The sequence below is a fragment of the Daphnia pulicaria genome, chromosome 4 (assembly GCF_021234035.1).
Source record: "Daphnia pulicaria isolate SC F1-1A chromosome 4, SC_F0-13Bv2, whole genome shotgun sequence".
Lineage (NCBI taxonomy): Eukaryota > Metazoa > Arthropoda > Branchiopoda > Diplostraca > Daphniidae > Daphnia > Daphnia pulicaria.
The window spans coordinates 21,389,445-21,406,997 of NC_060916.1; the positions used below are offsets into that span (position 1 = coordinate 21,389,445).

The 17,553-nt window shown below is 38.6% G+C and overlaps 2 protein-coding genes and 5 long non-coding RNA genes across 11 annotated transcripts; 3 read left to right on the forward strand and 4 right to left on the reverse strand.

Moving 5' to 3' along the window:
* The first annotated feature begins 312 nt into the window (after positions 1 to 312).
* On the forward strand, positions 313 to 895 carry LOC124336838. The gene is made up of 3 exons (XR_006917189.1): positions 313 to 485; positions 549 to 721; positions 797 to 895. It is a non-coding gene; the product is annotated as an uncharacterized LOC124336838 (long non-coding RNA).
* Positions 896 to 1,538: 643 nt separating this feature from the next.
* On the forward strand, positions 1,539 to 4,142 carry LOC124335935. Of its 2 annotated transcripts, XR_006916957.1 has the most exons (7): positions 1,539 to 1,888; positions 1,959 to 2,278; positions 2,358 to 2,436; positions 2,503 to 2,690; positions 2,812 to 3,119; positions 3,179 to 3,317; positions 3,536 to 4,142. It is a non-coding gene; the product is annotated as an uncharacterized LOC124335935 (long non-coding RNA). The 2 variants fall into 2 exon arrangements; XR_006916958.1 differs by lacking the exon at positions 2,358 to 2,436 and having other exon boundaries at positions 2,546 to 2,690.
* A 134-nt stretch (positions 4,143 to 4,276) lies between these two features.
* Positions 4,277 to 6,112, reverse strand: LOC124335936. 2 transcript variants are annotated; one of them, XR_006916960.1, is made up of 4 exons: positions 5,844 to 6,112; positions 5,200 to 5,732; positions 4,852 to 5,107; positions 4,277 to 4,755 (listed from the first exon to the last, which is right to left on the reverse strand). It is a non-coding gene; the product is annotated as an uncharacterized LOC124335936 (long non-coding RNA). The 2 variants fall into 2 exon arrangements; XR_006916959.1 differs by having other exon boundaries at positions 4,817 to 5,107.
* Positions 6,113 to 6,625: 513 nt separating this feature from the next.
* LOC124335930 (vacuolar protein sorting-associated protein 53 homolog) lies at positions 6,626 to 10,448 on the reverse strand. The gene is made up of 14 exons (XM_046789441.1): positions 10,166 to 10,448; positions 9,676 to 10,076; positions 9,487 to 9,607; positions 9,277 to 9,422; positions 8,979 to 9,194; positions 8,798 to 8,905; positions 8,485 to 8,733; positions 8,177 to 8,422; positions 7,905 to 8,105; positions 7,713 to 7,838; positions 7,572 to 7,650; positions 7,368 to 7,516; positions 7,156 to 7,311; positions 6,626 to 7,073 (listed from the first exon to the last, which is right to left on the reverse strand). Exons 1-14 carry the CDS (start codon positions 10,256 to 10,258, stop codon positions 6,725 to 6,727), a joined length of 2,640 nt encoding a protein of 879 aa, XP_046645397.1. The 5' UTR covers positions 10,259 to 10,448; the 3' UTR covers positions 6,626 to 6,724.
* Positions 10,449 to 10,522: 74 nt separating this feature from the next.
* LOC124335937 lies at positions 10,523 to 11,405 on the forward strand. The gene is made up of 3 exons (XR_006916961.1): positions 10,523 to 10,774; positions 10,843 to 11,039; positions 11,102 to 11,405. It is a non-coding gene; the product is annotated as an uncharacterized LOC124335937 (long non-coding RNA).
* A 384-nt stretch (positions 11,406 to 11,789) lies between these two features.
* LOC124335934 lies at positions 11,790 to 14,005 on the reverse strand. 3 transcript variants are annotated; one of them, XR_006916956.1, is made up of 7 exons: positions 13,460 to 14,005; positions 13,330 to 13,391; positions 13,087 to 13,250; positions 12,877 to 13,006; positions 12,551 to 12,807; positions 12,125 to 12,491; positions 11,790 to 12,063 (listed from the first exon to the last, which is right to left on the reverse strand). It is a non-coding gene; the product is annotated as an uncharacterized LOC124335934 (long non-coding RNA). The 3 variants fall into 3 exon arrangements; XR_006916955.1 differs by having other exon boundaries at positions 12,877 to 12,985; positions 13,330 to 14,003; XR_006916954.1 differs by having other exon boundaries at positions 13,330 to 14,003.
* Positions 14,006 to 14,886: 881 nt separating this feature from the next.
* On the reverse strand, positions 14,887 to 17,506 carry LOC124335932 (cholesterol 7-desaturase nvd-like). The gene is made up of 6 exons (XM_046789444.1): positions 17,024 to 17,506; positions 16,610 to 16,753; positions 16,324 to 16,516; positions 16,046 to 16,237; positions 15,347 to 15,957; positions 14,887 to 15,276 (listed from the first exon to the last, which is right to left on the reverse strand). The coding sequence occupies exons 2-6, from the start codon at positions 16,724 to 16,726 to the stop codon at positions 15,103 to 15,105; spliced, it is 1,287 nt and encodes a 428-aa protein (XP_046645400.1). The 5' UTR covers positions 16,727 to 16,753; positions 17,024 to 17,506; the 3' UTR covers positions 14,887 to 15,102.
* Positions 17,507 to 17,553: the final 47 nt, after the last annotated feature.

Consider the following 17,553-nt stretch of genomic DNA (forward strand, 5'->3'; position numbering starts at 1 on the left):
TTTTTATTATTTTAGTTAAATTTTATTTATTTTTTATTTTGTAATAACCAAATTATATTACTACTTGGTATTTTTTTTTTTTTTTTTTTTTTTTTTTTAACTGAGCGTTACCTCCTGCAGGAGTGTCGCTCGAATGTATTGGACAGTTTCATGGCAATATAGATACAACACATATGTACATTTCTTGTTCCCGTGGCGCCACTCACGGATGGTGTTGGAACCAGAGGTACATGGGAGGGATTAGAGGCCAGGATAAGGGCAATATACAGGGAACATTGTGCAGTGTTACTACTTGGTATCAGATTACGCAAAACTTGAATGTTGCAACAATATTTAATCGTCTGCTAATTTACATTCTACATCAAGCGTTTGTGCAAAACAGGAACGGTAAACAGTGAACGCGTACTGTGTGTGACCCGAAGGTCTGTTTACACCCAACAATTACATTTATGACTACCACAAGGGATATTTATCACTTTCCCTTAGTATGATTCTGAAAGTCCTTTTAGCATTGTTAAGGGAAATTGCTGTCACACCCCTCTTACCAGGAAGAAGAACACAGTGGATAAGTAAATAATCGAAGAAAGTCCTCTGACTACCAAGTACCAACGTCAACTAACAAATCACAATTTTTACTCCATCGTCGGTCCGCGAGGAAAAAGAGGAAAAGTCTGACAAAACCTAGATGACGCCTAAGTCGACCAGCACGGCACCACGCAAGGTAATGAAAACTTCCGGGTAAAATACATAAACTTAATTCGATTTGATTTGCTTAGAGCAACTCGATCTATTGAAGGTTGTTTTCAAGCAGTGACGCAGTATTATAGTACGTGTTAGCTTTGTTTTTCAAAATTCGAAATTCAAAAACCATGTGTGATGATGTTTATAAGCACACATAGGCAGGCAAAATATTTTAATTTGAACTAAACTTTACTCTAAGTCCTTAATGAAAAGGATATTTGCCGTTTGTAGATTTAATATAATGTAATTTTTTTTCCAAACTTTTATAGGTCATACTCATATGCTATTTTGATTTTTTTAATGGGAAAAAATCACAATTAAAGCACTTTGCTTGCTAAACGGCACGCTGCTGCTGCTGCGCGCTGAAATGCTGAGTTGCTGCCCATGCCATGAACATACTTCATGCCATACTTGATGACCATGCAATCAGGTTAAGCGCAAACTAGCGGGGGTAACCGCTGTTAATTTAATTCGCTTCGCTTGCACTTTGCATTAATTTGAATTTATTTCAATAGTGAAAAGTAATATCTTTTAATTCATACAATAATAATAATAATAAGGTTATTTGCAGAATTGCAGGATGTTAGCATGGTAAATGATATTAGCCTATTAGGATTTAGGAATTAGGATAAGAGGATAACCGAGTAATTCACAGAGCGGCTATGCGGCATCGGAGTTTCATGAATTGGCAGCACTGCTTTCTGGTTGGCACCAAAGTTCGTCTGCAGTGCAAACTGCAAATGTTTAGTCTTCACTCTTCAGAGTTCGTTCCATGGTTCGTTCAGTGTCTACTCAGCCTTTTTAGCCATATATGCTCACGATTCATAGCCCCACACATATCTAAGTAAACTGTTGGACAGTATGTCTAGCCTGAAATAGCAAGAGTTCTAATCTCCAGTCTACATTGGACTCAACATGTTACATGCTTCATCGTTCAACAAAATATTGATGCTGAAGGGAAAATGCTAACAAGTGAGAAAAAAAAAACCATTTATCCAAAAGTGAAGAATAGTAGAAGAAGGCAGCCCAGTTTTCGACTGCATGTTCCAGGTTCGTCAGAGAGGAGATTGATCAATTTCACTCAACTGTCGACTCGAATATTGGATGTTTTTAAAAAAGAAAATCTTCTGTAGACATAAGACACCAGGTAATTAGGAGACATTTTTATTTCGTTTATTTCTCTCTAAACCATAGCTAATGAGCATTTTACTCAACAGATCTTCAAATCAGAAATTCAAATTCAGAAATTCAAATCTCAAAAAAGATCTTCAACAGATCTAGAAACACAAAGGTGATGGAATTCATCTATGTGGCTGATAGAGCTCTACCGCTTGCAGCATCTAGCCCGATGTCGTTAAAGATTTCCATCACGGCCCCATGGATAACTCGCTTTCTTGGATCTACTCATTGGCAACGGTTTTTCTGCACAAACGGTCTCAACTCGTTGAGCGAATTCGCTTTGTAAGTTCGAACCCTCTATATGCGTGTCCCGCTGAGAAGAAATGGCGACCAAAGCCGGCAACACGGGCAATGGAAGGTAAAAACGGTCACCGTCACAGAGGAGTGAAGGTAGCAATTTTTTCAATTTCTATTTCAATTTATTTGCATGTTTACAGCTTGGGATGGGACAGTTTTTTTTTTTCTGAACATGTTTTCTACAAAAAATGCATTGACAGACAAGTCAAGCAAGACAAGGTATTATTCTTCCTTCAAAAATTTTTAACTTTTATTTGATGCCATAAACTGTATCTTCTGTCATAGAGGAAGCTATGTGAACATAATCAAGGCCATGGGTAATCTTCAGGTTTATTCACCAACTTTGGGGAAGTCACATGAAAAGATGCAGGGTACATACCAGCATGTGTATTTTTCTGAATCTTTTACTCAAGCAGTTGGTGCTGTTGCATTACAGCCACAGGAAGGAAAATTATGCTTTTCTTTAGAAAATTGTAAGTTTAATTTTTTGTCTTGACCCCCAACACTTTGTGTTAATAGGATAATAGATTTTTATGTTGAAATAGTTAAAAAGTCTGAAAAGCTAGCTAAAAACTGTGTGTATTTGTGTCATAGGGAAAGCTACTGGAGTAATCTGGTGTTGATGCTCATTTGATTCATTTCGTGCCAGCTAGTGAAAGCCGAAAGGCATGTCGAATTCAAGTTGAGCTGCTGCGGGCTGTCTCTGGAAGCAAGCAATCCAGCCGTTGCGTTCAGTCATTTGAACAGGAATCTAATGGCTGTCAATAGGTGGCTGTCAAAACTTTGCTGGAATGTCCACCAGATAGCGCTAGTGTCTTTAGGGACGCATTTCGGCCATTTTGTTCCAAGACGCAGCAGAAATGGTTGTTGGTCGTGACGTTTCTCACGATGAAAATTAAAAGGTATTTATTGTTAATTTCCTATTGTTATTGATTGTAAAATGTTAATGTGAAATTTACAGGTTATTTGTCACGTAGAAACCAATTTGCCAAATCATTCATCTCAGACTTGGAATTGCCTGTACATTGCCGAAATGGCGTGCCTCGTGTGTCTCGCTGCCTGTTCTTAGGCGTACGTCTCATCCCATGCAATAGTGAAAAGTAATTATTTTGATCAAATGTCTTGCAAAAGTACTACAGATTTAGTTAACATGACTACAGAGTAGACCAATTAACTCCGCTACTATAGAAATTTTGAATCAGATTTCCAAGTTATTGTGTTGGGCTATGTAGTTACCTATTACTCTTTGTATTTGTTTTTTATGAGTATGCATGTGTACACAGTTGTTTCTCGAAAATAATTTTCTTTCCTTGAATAGGCATAACAAACACTTCTTTAACGCTGTTGGATGTTGCAGCTGAATGGGGAAAGGTGTGACAAAGACAGATTGAACCGTTGTATGCAGCATGAGGTTGCAGTGTAATCCAGAAGTAGCTGCGCTGGTGTTACCCTTAAATTGCTGTGCTGTTGTAGCTGAGCTGTTCCATCTGGGTTCCTGACTTGAAAATTTTTGTGTTGTTGTTTGCTTGCCAGTATTTTGTATTGTGATTTCAAATAGTTTGATCTGTCGTCTTTTGAGTTTTCATCAATCATGCAGTATACGACTGAGGCAACCTGATCAATGTCAGGTTTGACACAGTCGAGAACTGCTAGATAAAACAAGCTTTCTGCGCCAAACAAATAATAATTTGCATATAACTTGCATCATGTTATTATCGCGGTAGAGAAAGCGACAGGCCTCCCCCCGCCCTGGGGGCCACAGGAAAAATATGTATGACAATATTATAAATTTTGAAAAAAAACTTGTTAAATTGTTCGAATAAAATTTTCGCGATAATTTTTTAAATAACTTTGTAAATTTTCCAAAAACAAGTCTGGACTTAAAGGGAATTTAATAATGCTGCAAAAATTAAGATTTTGAATTTTATTGTTGTATTTTACAGATTTATTATTTGTTTTGTTTTGAGTTCACAAAGCACTCAGAAATAGTTTCTCACATCATGCGATTATTAAAAGAAGGTACTTAGAGAAAATAGAGACATACACTTGAGATTTATCGATCAATTTTGTATTTCAGCAATCTTTAACACATCCAGAGAAATACTTCAAAACTTCGATGTATAGTTCGGAGCAACATAAGTAGTGGTGACAGTCGGGAAATTGCTGGTGTAATACATGTAAACCTCAGATGGTAGTACGTTGGAGTAGGGTAATACTTAAATTCCTCGATGTGGTATTCTAGGCAGCGTACGTGGTTGCGTAATAGGCGGCTTCTTCGGTGTAGTACTTGGGAGCTGCGGTGTTGTAGCTAGGTGTAGCGTAGGTCCGTAGGTTGTGGTGTAGTAGACTTGAGCATCAGTGTAGTGCTTCACTTCAACGTAGTACGAAAGAGCAGCTTCTGGGTAGTAAGTAGGGAATGCGTAATACTTGGCCACCTCAGTTGTGGGTGTATAGATCAGGGCAGAGAAGACCTTCGCCGCTTCGGTGTAGTACTCAACCGTTTTGATGGAGTTATCAGCGGGAGCCTCGGTGTAGCAACTGGGAACAGAGTAGTACTTAGGAAAATAGGTGCAGTAAGTAAATGAGAACAGAGTAATACTTGGGAGCCTCGGTGTAGTAGGATGGGCAGCATACGTATAATCATGTAGTACTCCGTCGCCTTTGTGGTGTAGTAACTCGGGGCAGAGTAATACTTCAGGGCGTCAGTTTAGTGGCTCGGGGTAGCGTAAGTTGTGGTATAAAACTCCGGTGCTTTAGTGGTGTAGTACTTGAAGACCTCGGTGCAGGAACCTCGTTGCGTAAGTTGCGAAAGAAGGAGACATCGGTACATCAGTGGTCGACCCAGCCATCAACGCTACAAAATCCAACAGGGGCACGACGCCATAGTTGACTAAACAGTAAATAAATTTAAACATTAGAACAACATTAGAAAAAAATAATTTGATACAAAAATCAATGTAAAAAAAAGAATATTTACTTTACCCATAATTGAAAATCGGTTACACGATGAGGAATGCAGTTGGTGACAGATAAGGCACTGCAGTTTGGGCACGACTTCTTTTTTTGACGACTCCTTTTACTCACAGTAATTCTTCGGTACCTAGGTGTAGTAGTTCGGGGCAACGTAGGTTGTAGTGTAGTACTTGAGCGATTTAGTGTTGTAGTAATGCGGGGCCTCGGTGTAGTAGGCAGGGGCAGCATACATAGACGTGTAGTATTCCGGTGCCTTAGTGATGTAGTACTTAGGAGCCTCGGTGTAGTACTCCGCCTCTGGTGATGTAACTCGGGGTTGAGTTATAATTCGGGATTCGGTGTAGCAACTCGGGGCATCATGAATTGTGGTGTAACACTCTTGAGCCTTGGTGGTGTAGGAACCGGTTGTTGCGAATGTTGTTGTGTAGTAAGGCGTCAGCGTTGCGGTTTGGCATCCGCCATACAAAGGAGACATCGGTACACCAGTGGTCGACCCAGCCTTCAACGATACAACACCCAACAGCATACGACGCCTTAGTTAACTAGACAGTGAACAAATTCAAACATTAATATTCAATAGTAACTTCCAAAATAAAACAAACAGAAAATAATTGCCATCAACAAATAATTCCATGTAATGAAATAATATTTACCCATGGTTGCGAACTGGCAATACGGTGATGAAGGCAGATGGTGAGTGCGCTGCAGTTGTTGCCGTGTCGGAGATGCTCACTCGACTGATTTTCTATCGCCGTTTCTCTCTCCTTTTATACGATTTTTTTTCTCACCCTCACCTCTAAAGCCTTGCGGGTGTTCTACCTGCTTCATAATGATGCAAAACGTCCGTCCTCACCCAACCTCTACACCACTGCATAACACGTTTTACGTAAAGATCTCCGTGACCTTCGAGTGTGTTACTGGCCTTTCCTTCTGCAGGTTGCTGGGGGGGGGGGGGGGGGGGGTCTACAACAACCAATATCAAAATGAATACCAATTTACCAAATGGTTACGTAACACGTGTCGTTCTCACCCAACCTCTAAATCACATGACGCGTTTTTCGTAATGGTCTCCGTTACCTTCTAGTGTGAAGGACATGCGGACGCTCCCTTCCTTTTGCAGGTTGACTTTGCTGGGGATGGGTCTACACACAAAAATATCAAAATGAAATACCAAATGGTTATGTAACGCATCCCGTTCTCACCCAACCTCTACACCACTGCATGAAACTTTTTACCTTTTACATAATAATCTCTGTGACCTTCGAGTGTGTACCTTTCACCGGCTGGCTGCAACCTAATAAAGCTGTTGTTACCTTATTACAGCTTGTATAAAAGACAAGAACATGATTTCCTTTTGAAATATTAAATTATATTAGAAATATACAATTTTTTGTTTAGCAAATCTTTTCATAGTGGAATGTTAACAAAAGATAGAAAATGTTAAAATGCTTTACTCTAACTTTCTAAACAGATTTCATATCAAAAGAAAGATTGACACAAGCTAAGGGTACAATCTGAAAGGATCAGTCAGGATTTAAAGGCGACGTTTAATAAGCTTCTCAAGTTTTTTTATGCGGCTCGATTCATGATCGGGACTTAGAGGTAATCCTTGTGTGTTACTTGCTGAAACGGCTGAGAAAGTGGAACTGTCTTCACGATCTCCTTGACTTGATTGCTGAGCACGATAAAGGTCCACTAAGAGCTGCTGTTCAGATCGGCGAACTCCTTTCATATCCAGTATTTTTTGGAACTCGGAAGGATCCGATTCAGGCAATAATCGCATGTAGTGCGCAACGTATTTAGCATTCGTATCGGAGGCGTCCATTACTACTTTCAGTATCATTTCTGCACGCGTCATACCTTTAACAACCATCTTTGAATAGCTTCATAGAATAATAGTAGGTTAGATTCCAAATCTAAACGAAGTACAACTTAGTTATTATATGGCCCTTGTTTAGATATTACCTCGCCGGGGGTTTACGCGTCACCTGACTTCCAACAGAAGGCAAATCAAGTAAAGCTGTTTTAAGCATATGGGTGTCAAGCAGTAACTGTTCTGCTCCCACAACACCCACTGGCTTGCACTTGTACAGTTGTTGGACGAATCGAGTCATGAAGGCACTATATAGTCGGATTTTTTAGAATGACGTAGACAAAGGTTTTGAACTGGAACTTACTTGACGAATCGCATACAAAATTGTGTAAAGTATTTTCTTGATGAGACCAGGCAGTCGCGGATAAAGGGTATATAGTGTTTAAATTGTGAAGTCATTAGGGTAACGTACTGAGATTGATCGCCGACGCTCTCCCAAGTTTGCCAAGCCGTCTAAAACATTGTTCAATTAATACATGCACGATTAATTAACAACACAATCGAATACCTTAGCCATAGTAACGAGTGCCGGTTCACAGGCACATTCCAAATCCGCCACCAAGAGTTGAATGCACTGACTGATGACACTATAAATAACAATTTACTTCAATTACAGACTGAACAGATGGAAAAGCAAACTCCTGGCTACCTTCCAAAGAGATCCTGTTCCGATCCGAGATCAACTTTATCAGCCAATGCAGGCTGAACCTTTTCTTTTAATTTTCCTTCTAGTTGCTGTGTGGTTTCTAGACAATATTCAGCTGTAGTCAAGATTCTGAAAGGATAAGCGAACGCTTCTACTGAATGATTGGCACAAGAATGTAAAATTACATGGATTTACGTGCAGATTCGAGCAATATCGTCTTTGGAATATTTAGGAGAAGTGCTGGACATGTCACCTTCCTTAAGAAGGCTCTGAAAATTTTGAATTAATCCAGCAGCACCGCCTGAACTCAAGTCACGCAATTCTCTAGTAAAATCTTTTGTCAGGCTACTCATGCTCATGGGTAAAACTGGAGTTATTGAGCTGGTGTTGTTTGATCTGTAATCATTAGTTAAGCAACATAAATTTGTTGTTTAGGATTAAGAAAAAAATATTTTAACCATTCGTACCTTGGTAAATTACTCTGAAGTAATCTTGACGCGTATTCTCTAAGGTATTTCTTAAAGACGGATGTTAAAGAAAGCATAGGTTGACCTGTACTCAACTGAGCACATTGCAGGAGGCATTTTTTATAGAAAACAAAAAGATCTGCACACGAAGGTAACACACAGCAACCCTCTATCTCTGCTTGGGCTAGTGAAGGACCTTGGATTTTTAAATCTGCTACAAAGCGATCCATCAGTTCCGCCAGATTTCTAAATAAAAAATCAATTATCGAACTGAAGACAAAAGAATGTCATCAACGATGAAACCTTACTTGTCTTGGCTATCGACAAATATATTTAGATGGTTTTCAAAGCAGCGACTAATTAATCCATGGAACGGTGACACCGTAAGTGACTCGGTTATTGTTAACTGAGCTTGGTTAGTTGGAACTGACTTTTCAGTTTCATCTTCTTCTTCAAAAGGGTTCTTACCAACAGGTTCTTCAAAAGGATTAGTACTCTCTATTTTTTTAGCAGACTTTTCAGAAGACAAAAGCTCTTCCATGGAGGCACCAGTAAATCTAATGGAATACCATGCGACCATTAACACAAATTATGAAAAAATCAGAGAAATCACAAAATCACCTTCGTGATAGAAGCTCCTCAAACTGCGTGGTTTTTTGCAATGTAAACAGTAGAAGTTTGACATCAATTTCATTTACTCGTTTGGCCATTATTTTTGTCAGTTCATTTCTTAATAACAACAACAAAAAAGAAAAGGATTATGAAATATGGAAAAGAGAAAAAGTATGAGTGCTATAAAAACCTAGTGAGAATGCAGAACTCAACAGCTATGCGTTCGCTCATTTCCCAATCTTGTGAAAAAATACGTCCCATTCGCTCCTCAAAGCTCAGGAGATGACGCTTTACCCAAGCATATCGGCGATCGACTCGATCTAACCATGCATTTTCCTCTGACTCTTGGAACAAATGGCTGTACTCAACTAACTGAAGACCAACAAACCAACGGATAATTTCACGCCTAAAATTATTTCAAAAACATGGTTAAATTCTGCCTCTTCAACTTTTTTTAAAATTTCTAAAGAAATAACAAATGACTTTACTTGAATCTAGGTTCGATTACGTTGAGAACTGAGCAAGCTTCACTAAGCTGGGTAAGTGTTGACGGTTGTTTAGGGCCGCTACCGGAAAATGCTTCCTTAAAATCATTTGAAATTTGGTCTCCAAGCCTTTTTTCTATTTGATCCAACTGTAAGGTAACACGTCATTAGATTTTGTTTATACAAAATTTTTTCGTAAATTTAATACAGTACTTCATCAGCCAGTTGCTTCACTTGAGGAATATCTAAATATGGAGTAAAATGTTCCATTACTCGACTTACACCTTGCAATAGGCTAGCAATTTCAGAATACTGTCTCTTCTGACATAGCACTCTGTGGAAACCAAGTAACAAATTTAGGACATATATAGAAAAGAAGTATAGGATTATAGACAGACTTACTCTAACTGGTCCACTCCAAAAACAAGAAAATGTAAATGGTTAAGAGTTGTAATTGCAGATGTCAAATTCCTCTTGGCTATGTCTAGTTGCTTTATGTCCCTTGTTATTTCCCGAACAGTGTGCTCTGATTTTTCAGCTTTGGCTCTGATGTCTTTAATACGTGCAAACAGTTGGCAGATTGCTATTTGGGCTTCCTCCAAAGCAGCTGCACCATCAGCAGATACTCCACTCTGGCTACGGATGCATGACTTAATCTCTGAATCCAAATGGTGAATTTTCCCTTGAAAATCGGAAATTACTTCTTCAATATTAGAAAGGGATTGTTCAGTTGGAAATAAGTTATTTATGTAATCAACTGGATTGAAATCAGCTCTGTCTAAAGGATCCTGACTAGGAAAGACCTGCAAAGGTAAGACAAAGAAATCTTGATCATAAAGCTTGGTTTGACAACATTCAGGTTATTAGTCTTTGATCTATTAAGATATTCTACCTGATCAATTGCTGCGATGACTTCTGGTGGGAATACAATGTATTGATTTACTAGTTCATCATCTAGAAAATCGTCTACTTCTTGTGCTGCCATTCTTCTTAATTCCAAATTGATTTATGAGATTGACCGGGGAAAGAAAAATGAGACTTGAAGAGCTTTAATTTCGTAATTATTAATAAATAATTTGTAAATGTATAAAGTCAAGAAGGTCGTAAGAGCTTTACGGTGAAGGATCGGAACCAGAGGGGAAGAGGAACTAATTAATGCAGACAACTCACGTATGACAACAACAAATTACCTCTTCTTCCCTCTATCGGCGAAATAGGATAACGAATTTTACTGGCAACGTAACGCGAGTTTCCCGATAGGGTTTTTTTTGCGGAGTTTGTGTCTTTTTAGCTTTGGGTTCGATGTTTTTGTTCGATTAATCGTTTTGTAGGGATAAAAAAAAGCCTCATAACAATAGGAACGGGAAAAAAAATTGCTAACCGAAATGAATCCGCCCAAAAAATTAAAAACCTACGCGCGAGTTTGACTCGAAAGTATGGGGTGTGACAACTTTCTTTATTGACACGACAGCAATGTTGGGTCTTGTATGTTGACATATTGGTATAGCTGATGTGATATTTCCACCAATCAACAAATTCTCATGAAACATTTTAATGGCATTAAAATAGATTCTTGAATGTGGAGGGAACTCTTATGATGCAGTGTCATTGGCTGAGAAATCGGCTCTTTTTTTGCAACACAAATTCCATCTATTAAAATAGCAACCATGGACGGATATCAACCTGATGTGCAGCTCTCAGATGATCTTTATGATACCAAGAGACTAAACACAGAGAACATTCCTTGTGTACTGACTTTGATGAAGGTTTTGTAGGTTAAAACTTTTAATTTGAAATAAATAGTCTAATACTAAGTTTTCACTTTCAGATTGGAAACCATTTCCTAGTAGTTCCAACACCAAAATGAAAATGCTGCAGCTTTTCTGGTATTAAAATGATTACTGCTGTTAGGAAAATTGACAGTTGTAAGACATCAGCTATGATATTCTTAAAGATGGAACTTTTAGAGAAATAACATTTAAGCGATTATATAAATCTTCCAAGAGTTCACCTTTACTTATCTCTTCGTAACCTAGGTTGACTATATAATTTCTTTACCATCGCCCCTTGTCTGAATTAAAGTGCTTTTGGTATAAAAAAGAAACGGCAAATAAAGCGGCAATTCAAGCATTTCTTGTAAATAGGACAGGAGATTTTGCTTTTATAATTGTGGGCTATATAAGTTCATGAATAGGTCAAAGCCGATACTTACTGATTCGGGTGGTTATACTCGACGTATGACGTCATGACGTAACATCGAAATTACGTAAAATTACAGAAGTCTTGTTGCTTTTTTCAGTTAATTTCGAACCATTATTTATAGTATTTAAATTTATATAAATAACATATAAGGTTAATAACCACCCTAAACAAGATAAGATTTTTGATAGATTAATTGAACGTTTATAGGATGAAATTACGGCTCTATTTCTCTTATCTATGAAGGGAATTTTGACTAAAATTTTCGACCGCACACTTGGAGAAACTTCTGATGTAGTGACTAAAGAAATATCTAGTTTTCTTGTTAAGAGTGGTAATCATATATCACTGAGACCCGAATTTACACAGGCTCAACAAGTAAGTGGTATAGGACTAGAAAAAGCTAGGCATTTTGCTTTACTAAAGGCAAAACTTATTATAAATGGTTTAGAAGGCAAAGAAATAGTAGAAAAAGGACAACTTCCAGGTAAGTCGTTGACGATGAGACGGATTGCTTTGGGCATAGCCATCGTAAGGTGCCATTGCCGAAGTGGCCATTCTTATACACTCCTTCAACTAGTCATCTTTGACCTAGAGGTAAAATATCAGCTTACAAAATTGGAATCAACAAACAAGCACAACCACTAAATACCTGAACAAGTCGCTGAAGTTCTAGTAAAACGTCTCTGATAATAACCTCGATGGCCGGCTGGTGACACTTCATTTCGACAAACAGTAGGACGAAAGCCAAAAGAGATGAGGGAAAGGCAGCATTATTTTGCGTCACAGCAAATGGTCTCCTGCTTGCATGAAAGAATAAGAAGGTCTTGCTGAAGAGTGGCAGGTAAAGTCGTCGAGAGAAGTGAGTGATACAGGTTGAGGAATGTTAAGGTCGTGACCGGTTCTTCTTGGGGTAGACAAGCTAACTTGGCTTCGACAATTTTTTCCATCCGGTTGATGTCTCCGGCGGTACATTTACATTAAGATATCGTTACCAGATATTGAGGTTCAGGAACAATCTATTAATTAAAATTTATTAGACAACCTGAATACTAGCCAATTAAAACTGTCAACATACCTACAATGGACTCTGAATGGAAGATACCTCAATGTTGTTCTGTTTAATCGTCTCCATCCATTGGCAAGCTGCTAGATGGAAGGAGCTGGTTGCTATGCATGAGAGGTGTTTAGGAGTGCTTTCATGCGGCTCATGAACCAGTCCATCATGTTGAGAGCATCCAGAAGAACTGCATAAGGAAGATCATACCAGACTTTCATGCAGCGAAGAACATGAGCAGCTCCATCCCTCATTGCACACATAATTTCACCGCTTTCCTAAAACACAAACAACAAATTACAAATTAGTTTGTATTCTCAATAGAAGAAGCATTACAGAATACTTACTCCTGTATTGCTGGCTGTTGAGTGTTGACAGAAGTTGAACTTTGGTTGGAATTTAGCTTCAAGGACCATGGCTTGTCGTAGACTCTGCACCAGTGTTGATACATCAGGACTGGTGGAAATATCACATCAGCTATATCAATATGTCAACATACAAGACCCAATGTTGCTGTCGTGTCAATAAAGAAAGTTGAGATAAATCAATTGTATCACCTGAAGCATAGGATCTTCGTAGGAATTTGCAAATTTCATTTTCCAGATGTTGATGAGTTTGCAAGTCTCAGCCTTGCAGATTCACTGGCATTGGAAACTAATGTAGTTTCAAGAATTATAGGGTGATAATCCAGCAATGTTCTACCATCACATCGTAAATCATCCTTTGATATATCCAAAGTTAAATTTCGTTAAGTAAGAACAATTTTATTTCAATAAGAGACCAACATAATTTAATTATACCTGGACTCCATGATGAATGAATGCTTTTCGGTATATAAAAAACCGTACGGCTATTGTACCAGCTTTACGTAGTAGGGAAAATAATTTACAATCAAAGGATTATATACTACATTCTTTAAAATTTGCCTACATTTTTCTTTAACCTTGCCCTGATTGATTAGCAGCCAGCCTTGTTTTGTGTTTTTGAATTCCAATCCAAGGTTAGCTGGTATTGTTATGATTCACCTATAGTTTAATCCATGGCCGCGTTGGAGTTCGTCGGCCTTGAATTATGGATTGGCGTCAGAACCACCTGACGGAAGAAAAAATAACTTAAAAAAAGTCATTCTTTCTTCGATTTATCTCACGCCGACCCCTATCCTTTAATCCAAGCGGGACCACGACGGCTCCTTGTAATAACATCTCCTCTACAAGACGGTCGCGATTTGCATACCGTCACGAAAACCCCCGCAAATCGTATAAAACATTAATGGAACCCCCCAGACGAAAATCGTTTCCCTATCTCTCCGAGAGGAACAGCGCCACCTCCCAGAGAGAAATCGAGTAAAAAACTCCGAAAACAGCTATCGAGCCGTAGAAGAAAGAGACGTCGTCGCACAGTCGGAGTAGGAGGTGGGTAGAGTGGGGTCGGGTGGGGTGGGGTGGGGGGTGGGAGGACAGGGTCGTTTGCCGATAAATCCCTATCGGGAATTAGTTTGAATAAATAATGGTGAACGTTTCTTTTCATCTCTAATAAAATAAAGCCATTAAGCGCCCGCTCGAACAAGAAGATTACAAAATTACGAAAACACATCCAAAGCGTGTAAATTTCGAGTCAAAGTCACGCTATTAAAAGAGTTGAATCCCACAGATGTGCCCAAAAAATGGTAGTTTTCTCAAGTACCTCTGCCCAGAGCTATAGAATACTGGTAGCGCCACTGCGATGTTAACTCTTCCTCTCGGAAATTTTCTCTGGGGCTGAAGCCAACTTTAGCAATCGATAGTGAAAATCGTAGCTAATCGGAGCTAAGATATCGATCTCGCTCCTTGCCTCTCCTCCACTTTTCCCTCCATTCCTATACCATGCCTATACCCTATTTCCCCACACACCCGCTGTGGCGCTTTAAGCTAAGCAGCAGCGCAGGCTTCAATTCCAGAGAAAAAAAGCAATGGAAGAGCTCGCCATATGAGTGGCGGTACCAGTATTCTATAGCTCTGCCTCTGCCATTATTCCAAAAAATATGTCGGCCTCCCTTAGAAATTTTTTTTCTGTAACGCGCTTGGTTGAGTATGATATGATTATATGAACCTGTCTTAAAAAAAGTAACAAACACATTTTTCGGACATGAACACAATCGTATAAATAATAAAATAAAACGTCACCTTCAAACTCTCTCCATGGACGTTCAGGCCAGGGACATTCAGCCACATTCAGATTGCAACACAGGAAGTTCTAATTTGTATCAATCTTTTAAATGCTGAATCATGTCATAATTCACAAATTCAGATTCATAAATGCAGCAGTTATAACTTTCTATCTTGTTATGATTACATTCAAACTGGAAAAGAAAAAGATTCTTTAATCATTTAAATTGTTTATTATTGTGTAATATTCGTAACGGATGGATTAGATATATATATATATATTTTACTAGAGCTGCAAGGTAACACCACTTCGTAGTCTGTGGTAACACCGAAACAACGTTATTTCAAGATTATAAAAAAAAATTGATTTTTTCTCGCTTGAGTTCGGACGTACAATGAGTTCAACGAATGTACGAAATTAATTTTTCGTTACCAATTTGTAATTTCATTATCCTTGTTTCCTTGAAAATCGAAGAGAGGGGAATTCTCCGAATAAAATTGCTTGAACCAACGGCGGTAGAGATTAATAGCGCGATCTTCAGCAACGAGTATTGGTGATTTAATGAAAGTTTTGTTGTTCCAGATAACTACATCTCGTTCAAACTATTTGATTTATTAAATTATATAAACATGTAATAAAGTAAAATTGGAAGTATTATACTATTTGACATACCTGGACGGCCTCGCCCCATACGATAAATTTTGCTAAAGGCCCCATCATCGACAACGGAGCGTACAATCGATGAAGAACACGTTGAACCATTGGTTCGACCGGTGTCACAGTTTCGAACAAAATACATCTTCCGAATAAAGGAGAAGTAAATGTCAAATAAACCAAACCAGGGCCAATTTGTTTGGCTTCTACGTCAACCGAAATGCAGGACAATCGGCCGAAAATTCGTATTTCATGATGGAGTCTGGAAACTGCGACGTGCTTCTCTTCGGGATCAGTTTCCCAATTCACCGACCAGTGATGTTGCATGAACGGTGCAAAGCCATTGACACTTTTCCCATTTAGAGTTGCCTTTAGATCGGACCCGTACAATATGGATGGACCATGTAAACACTCTAAGTGTGCAACGTCGGATCCATTTTCAGGAATCTCCTGAATATGGGCATTCACTCTGTATTCACTACGTCCACCATAAAACCATTTTTTAGCAGCAATCTCTGGTATTTGAGGGGGTTTCCAACTTGGCTCTTCTTGCTCAGCATGATACCAGACAAGAATAAAACCGTTTACTTCGTCAGAGGGCCATGCTTTAACTCGGGCGGATTGTGGAACTGGTTTTGGTTTTGTTTCCAGAGCAAAACAAAAATCAAACATTAAATAATTGCTGTAACATATGCAGATTTGGTTTGAATGCATTACTTTTTCCAGCTGCATATGGGATAGAAGTACACTGTCCGTCCTCCCCACGAAATCGCCAACCGTGGAAAGGGCATTCAACGCAGTCGCCTATCACTCGACTTCCGATACCTAAATGAGCACCTAGATGTGGACAATAAGCATCCAAGACGCTAGCTACACCTTTCTCTGTCCGGAAAACAACAAAATGTTCACCTATACCAAAAAAGAATGGTGATTTTTTTAACTTTACATTTTTCTATTACAAATAATAATATTGTATATTGATACTATATACGTACCAAGAGCGTCAACAGCTCGAACTTGACCATCTTTAACATCATCTGATTCGCAAAGAGCGAACCACCCATTAGGAAACACGGGTGGGATTCCTCCAACTTTCTTGCGTCGACGTACTTCGTTCGCTAACTGACGTCGAGTTTGTCCATATTTGTCTAATCGCAAATGCTCTTCATAACCCACATCGCACAAGTCCTTAAAACAAAGTTAAATCACAAATTTAGGTATAGTGCTAAACTACTAGTGTTAATTCAAATTAATAAACGTATTTCTAATGTTCAACTTTACCCTGATTCGGTTTAGCGGTTTGCAAAGGATATAGCAGGCTATCAGGATTAGCAGTATTACAATTGAACATATTATAACGCCGGCTATGTCGGATTGGCTGATTGAAAAAACGTCCATACTGTTCTTGAAAAAGTTCTCTAGAAACTAAGAAACAAAATTGTGAAACTATAGGAGTGAAAGGCTGAATCGCTAGTAATTTTCCTAAGGATGTGAAACCAAAAGAAACAGCTGTGTGCCACAGCCGCACAGCCTTCTTTCACATTTGAACTAATTAAAAGAAAACATAACTGGTTATGGTACGCCCCGGGAAATGGTAAAGTTCAATATATGGAGATAGGGGGAATGGAAATTTGGGTAGCACAAAAAGATGCAATCTTGTGAAAGTTTTGGATACAAGTTTTGATAAGTTTTTACCTTTAGCGATGGGCTTTAAAAGTTGCCGTCAAATAGTTTACACATTAGCAATAATTTAGCGTTGCCACAGCTAGATTGTGCGGCGGTTAAAACGTAACAGGAACTTTTAAACCAAGAAAGCCCCAAGAAACAGATTTAAGTAGTCGTGATTGAGGACACGTACGTAGGTAGAACAAACCTGTCGTTATCTTATTAGATAGCACACAGATAAGCTTATCTGCAACTAATTACTAACGCAACGTACTCAAACAAAGAAGGCAAGTGAATCAACTTCAAACTCCTTCAATTTTAAGGAGGACATTAAAATAGTCAAATTTAGTTGGCCTTTTTATCTTGTATACCACACTTTTTCCAATCAAAGATATTATGCCTTGGACCCTAATACAGTTGTGGATTTACTGTCATGAAGCATCATTACTTAAAAATAAAAACATATTTTTTTTGTTACAATGCATCAGTGCTGAAATGATCTGAATGACAATCAGAAAAACCTAAAAAATGTGACTTTTCACCAAAATGAATCAAGCTGC

Bases quoted from the DNA above. Each gene is read 5' to 3' on its own strand.
- LOC124335930 (XM_046789441.1), bottom strand. From the start codon at position 10,258: ATGGCAGCACAAGAAGTAGACGATTTTCTAGATGATGAACTAGTAAAT. The intron at 10,077-10,165 runs GTAGAATATCTT...TTACCTTTGCAG, and splicing joins TCATCGCAGCAATTGATCAG to GTCTTTCCTAGTCAGGATCC. The intron at 7,651-7,712 runs GTAGCCAGGAGT...TGTTATTTATAG, and splicing joins GAACAGGATCTCTTTGGAAG to TGTCATCAGTCAGTGCATTC.
- LOC124335932 (XM_046789444.1), bottom strand. From the start codon at position 16,726: ATGGACGTTTTTTCAATCAGCCAATCCGACATAGCCGGCGTTATAATA. The intron at 16,517-16,609 runs GTAAAGTTGAAC...CTTTGTTTTAAG, and splicing joins AACCGCTAAACCGAATCAGG to GACTTGTGCGATGTGGGTTA. The intron at 15,958-16,045 runs GTAATGCATTCA...AACCAAAACCAG, and splicing joins CCCATATGCAGCTGGAAAAA to TTCCACAATCCGCCCGAGTT.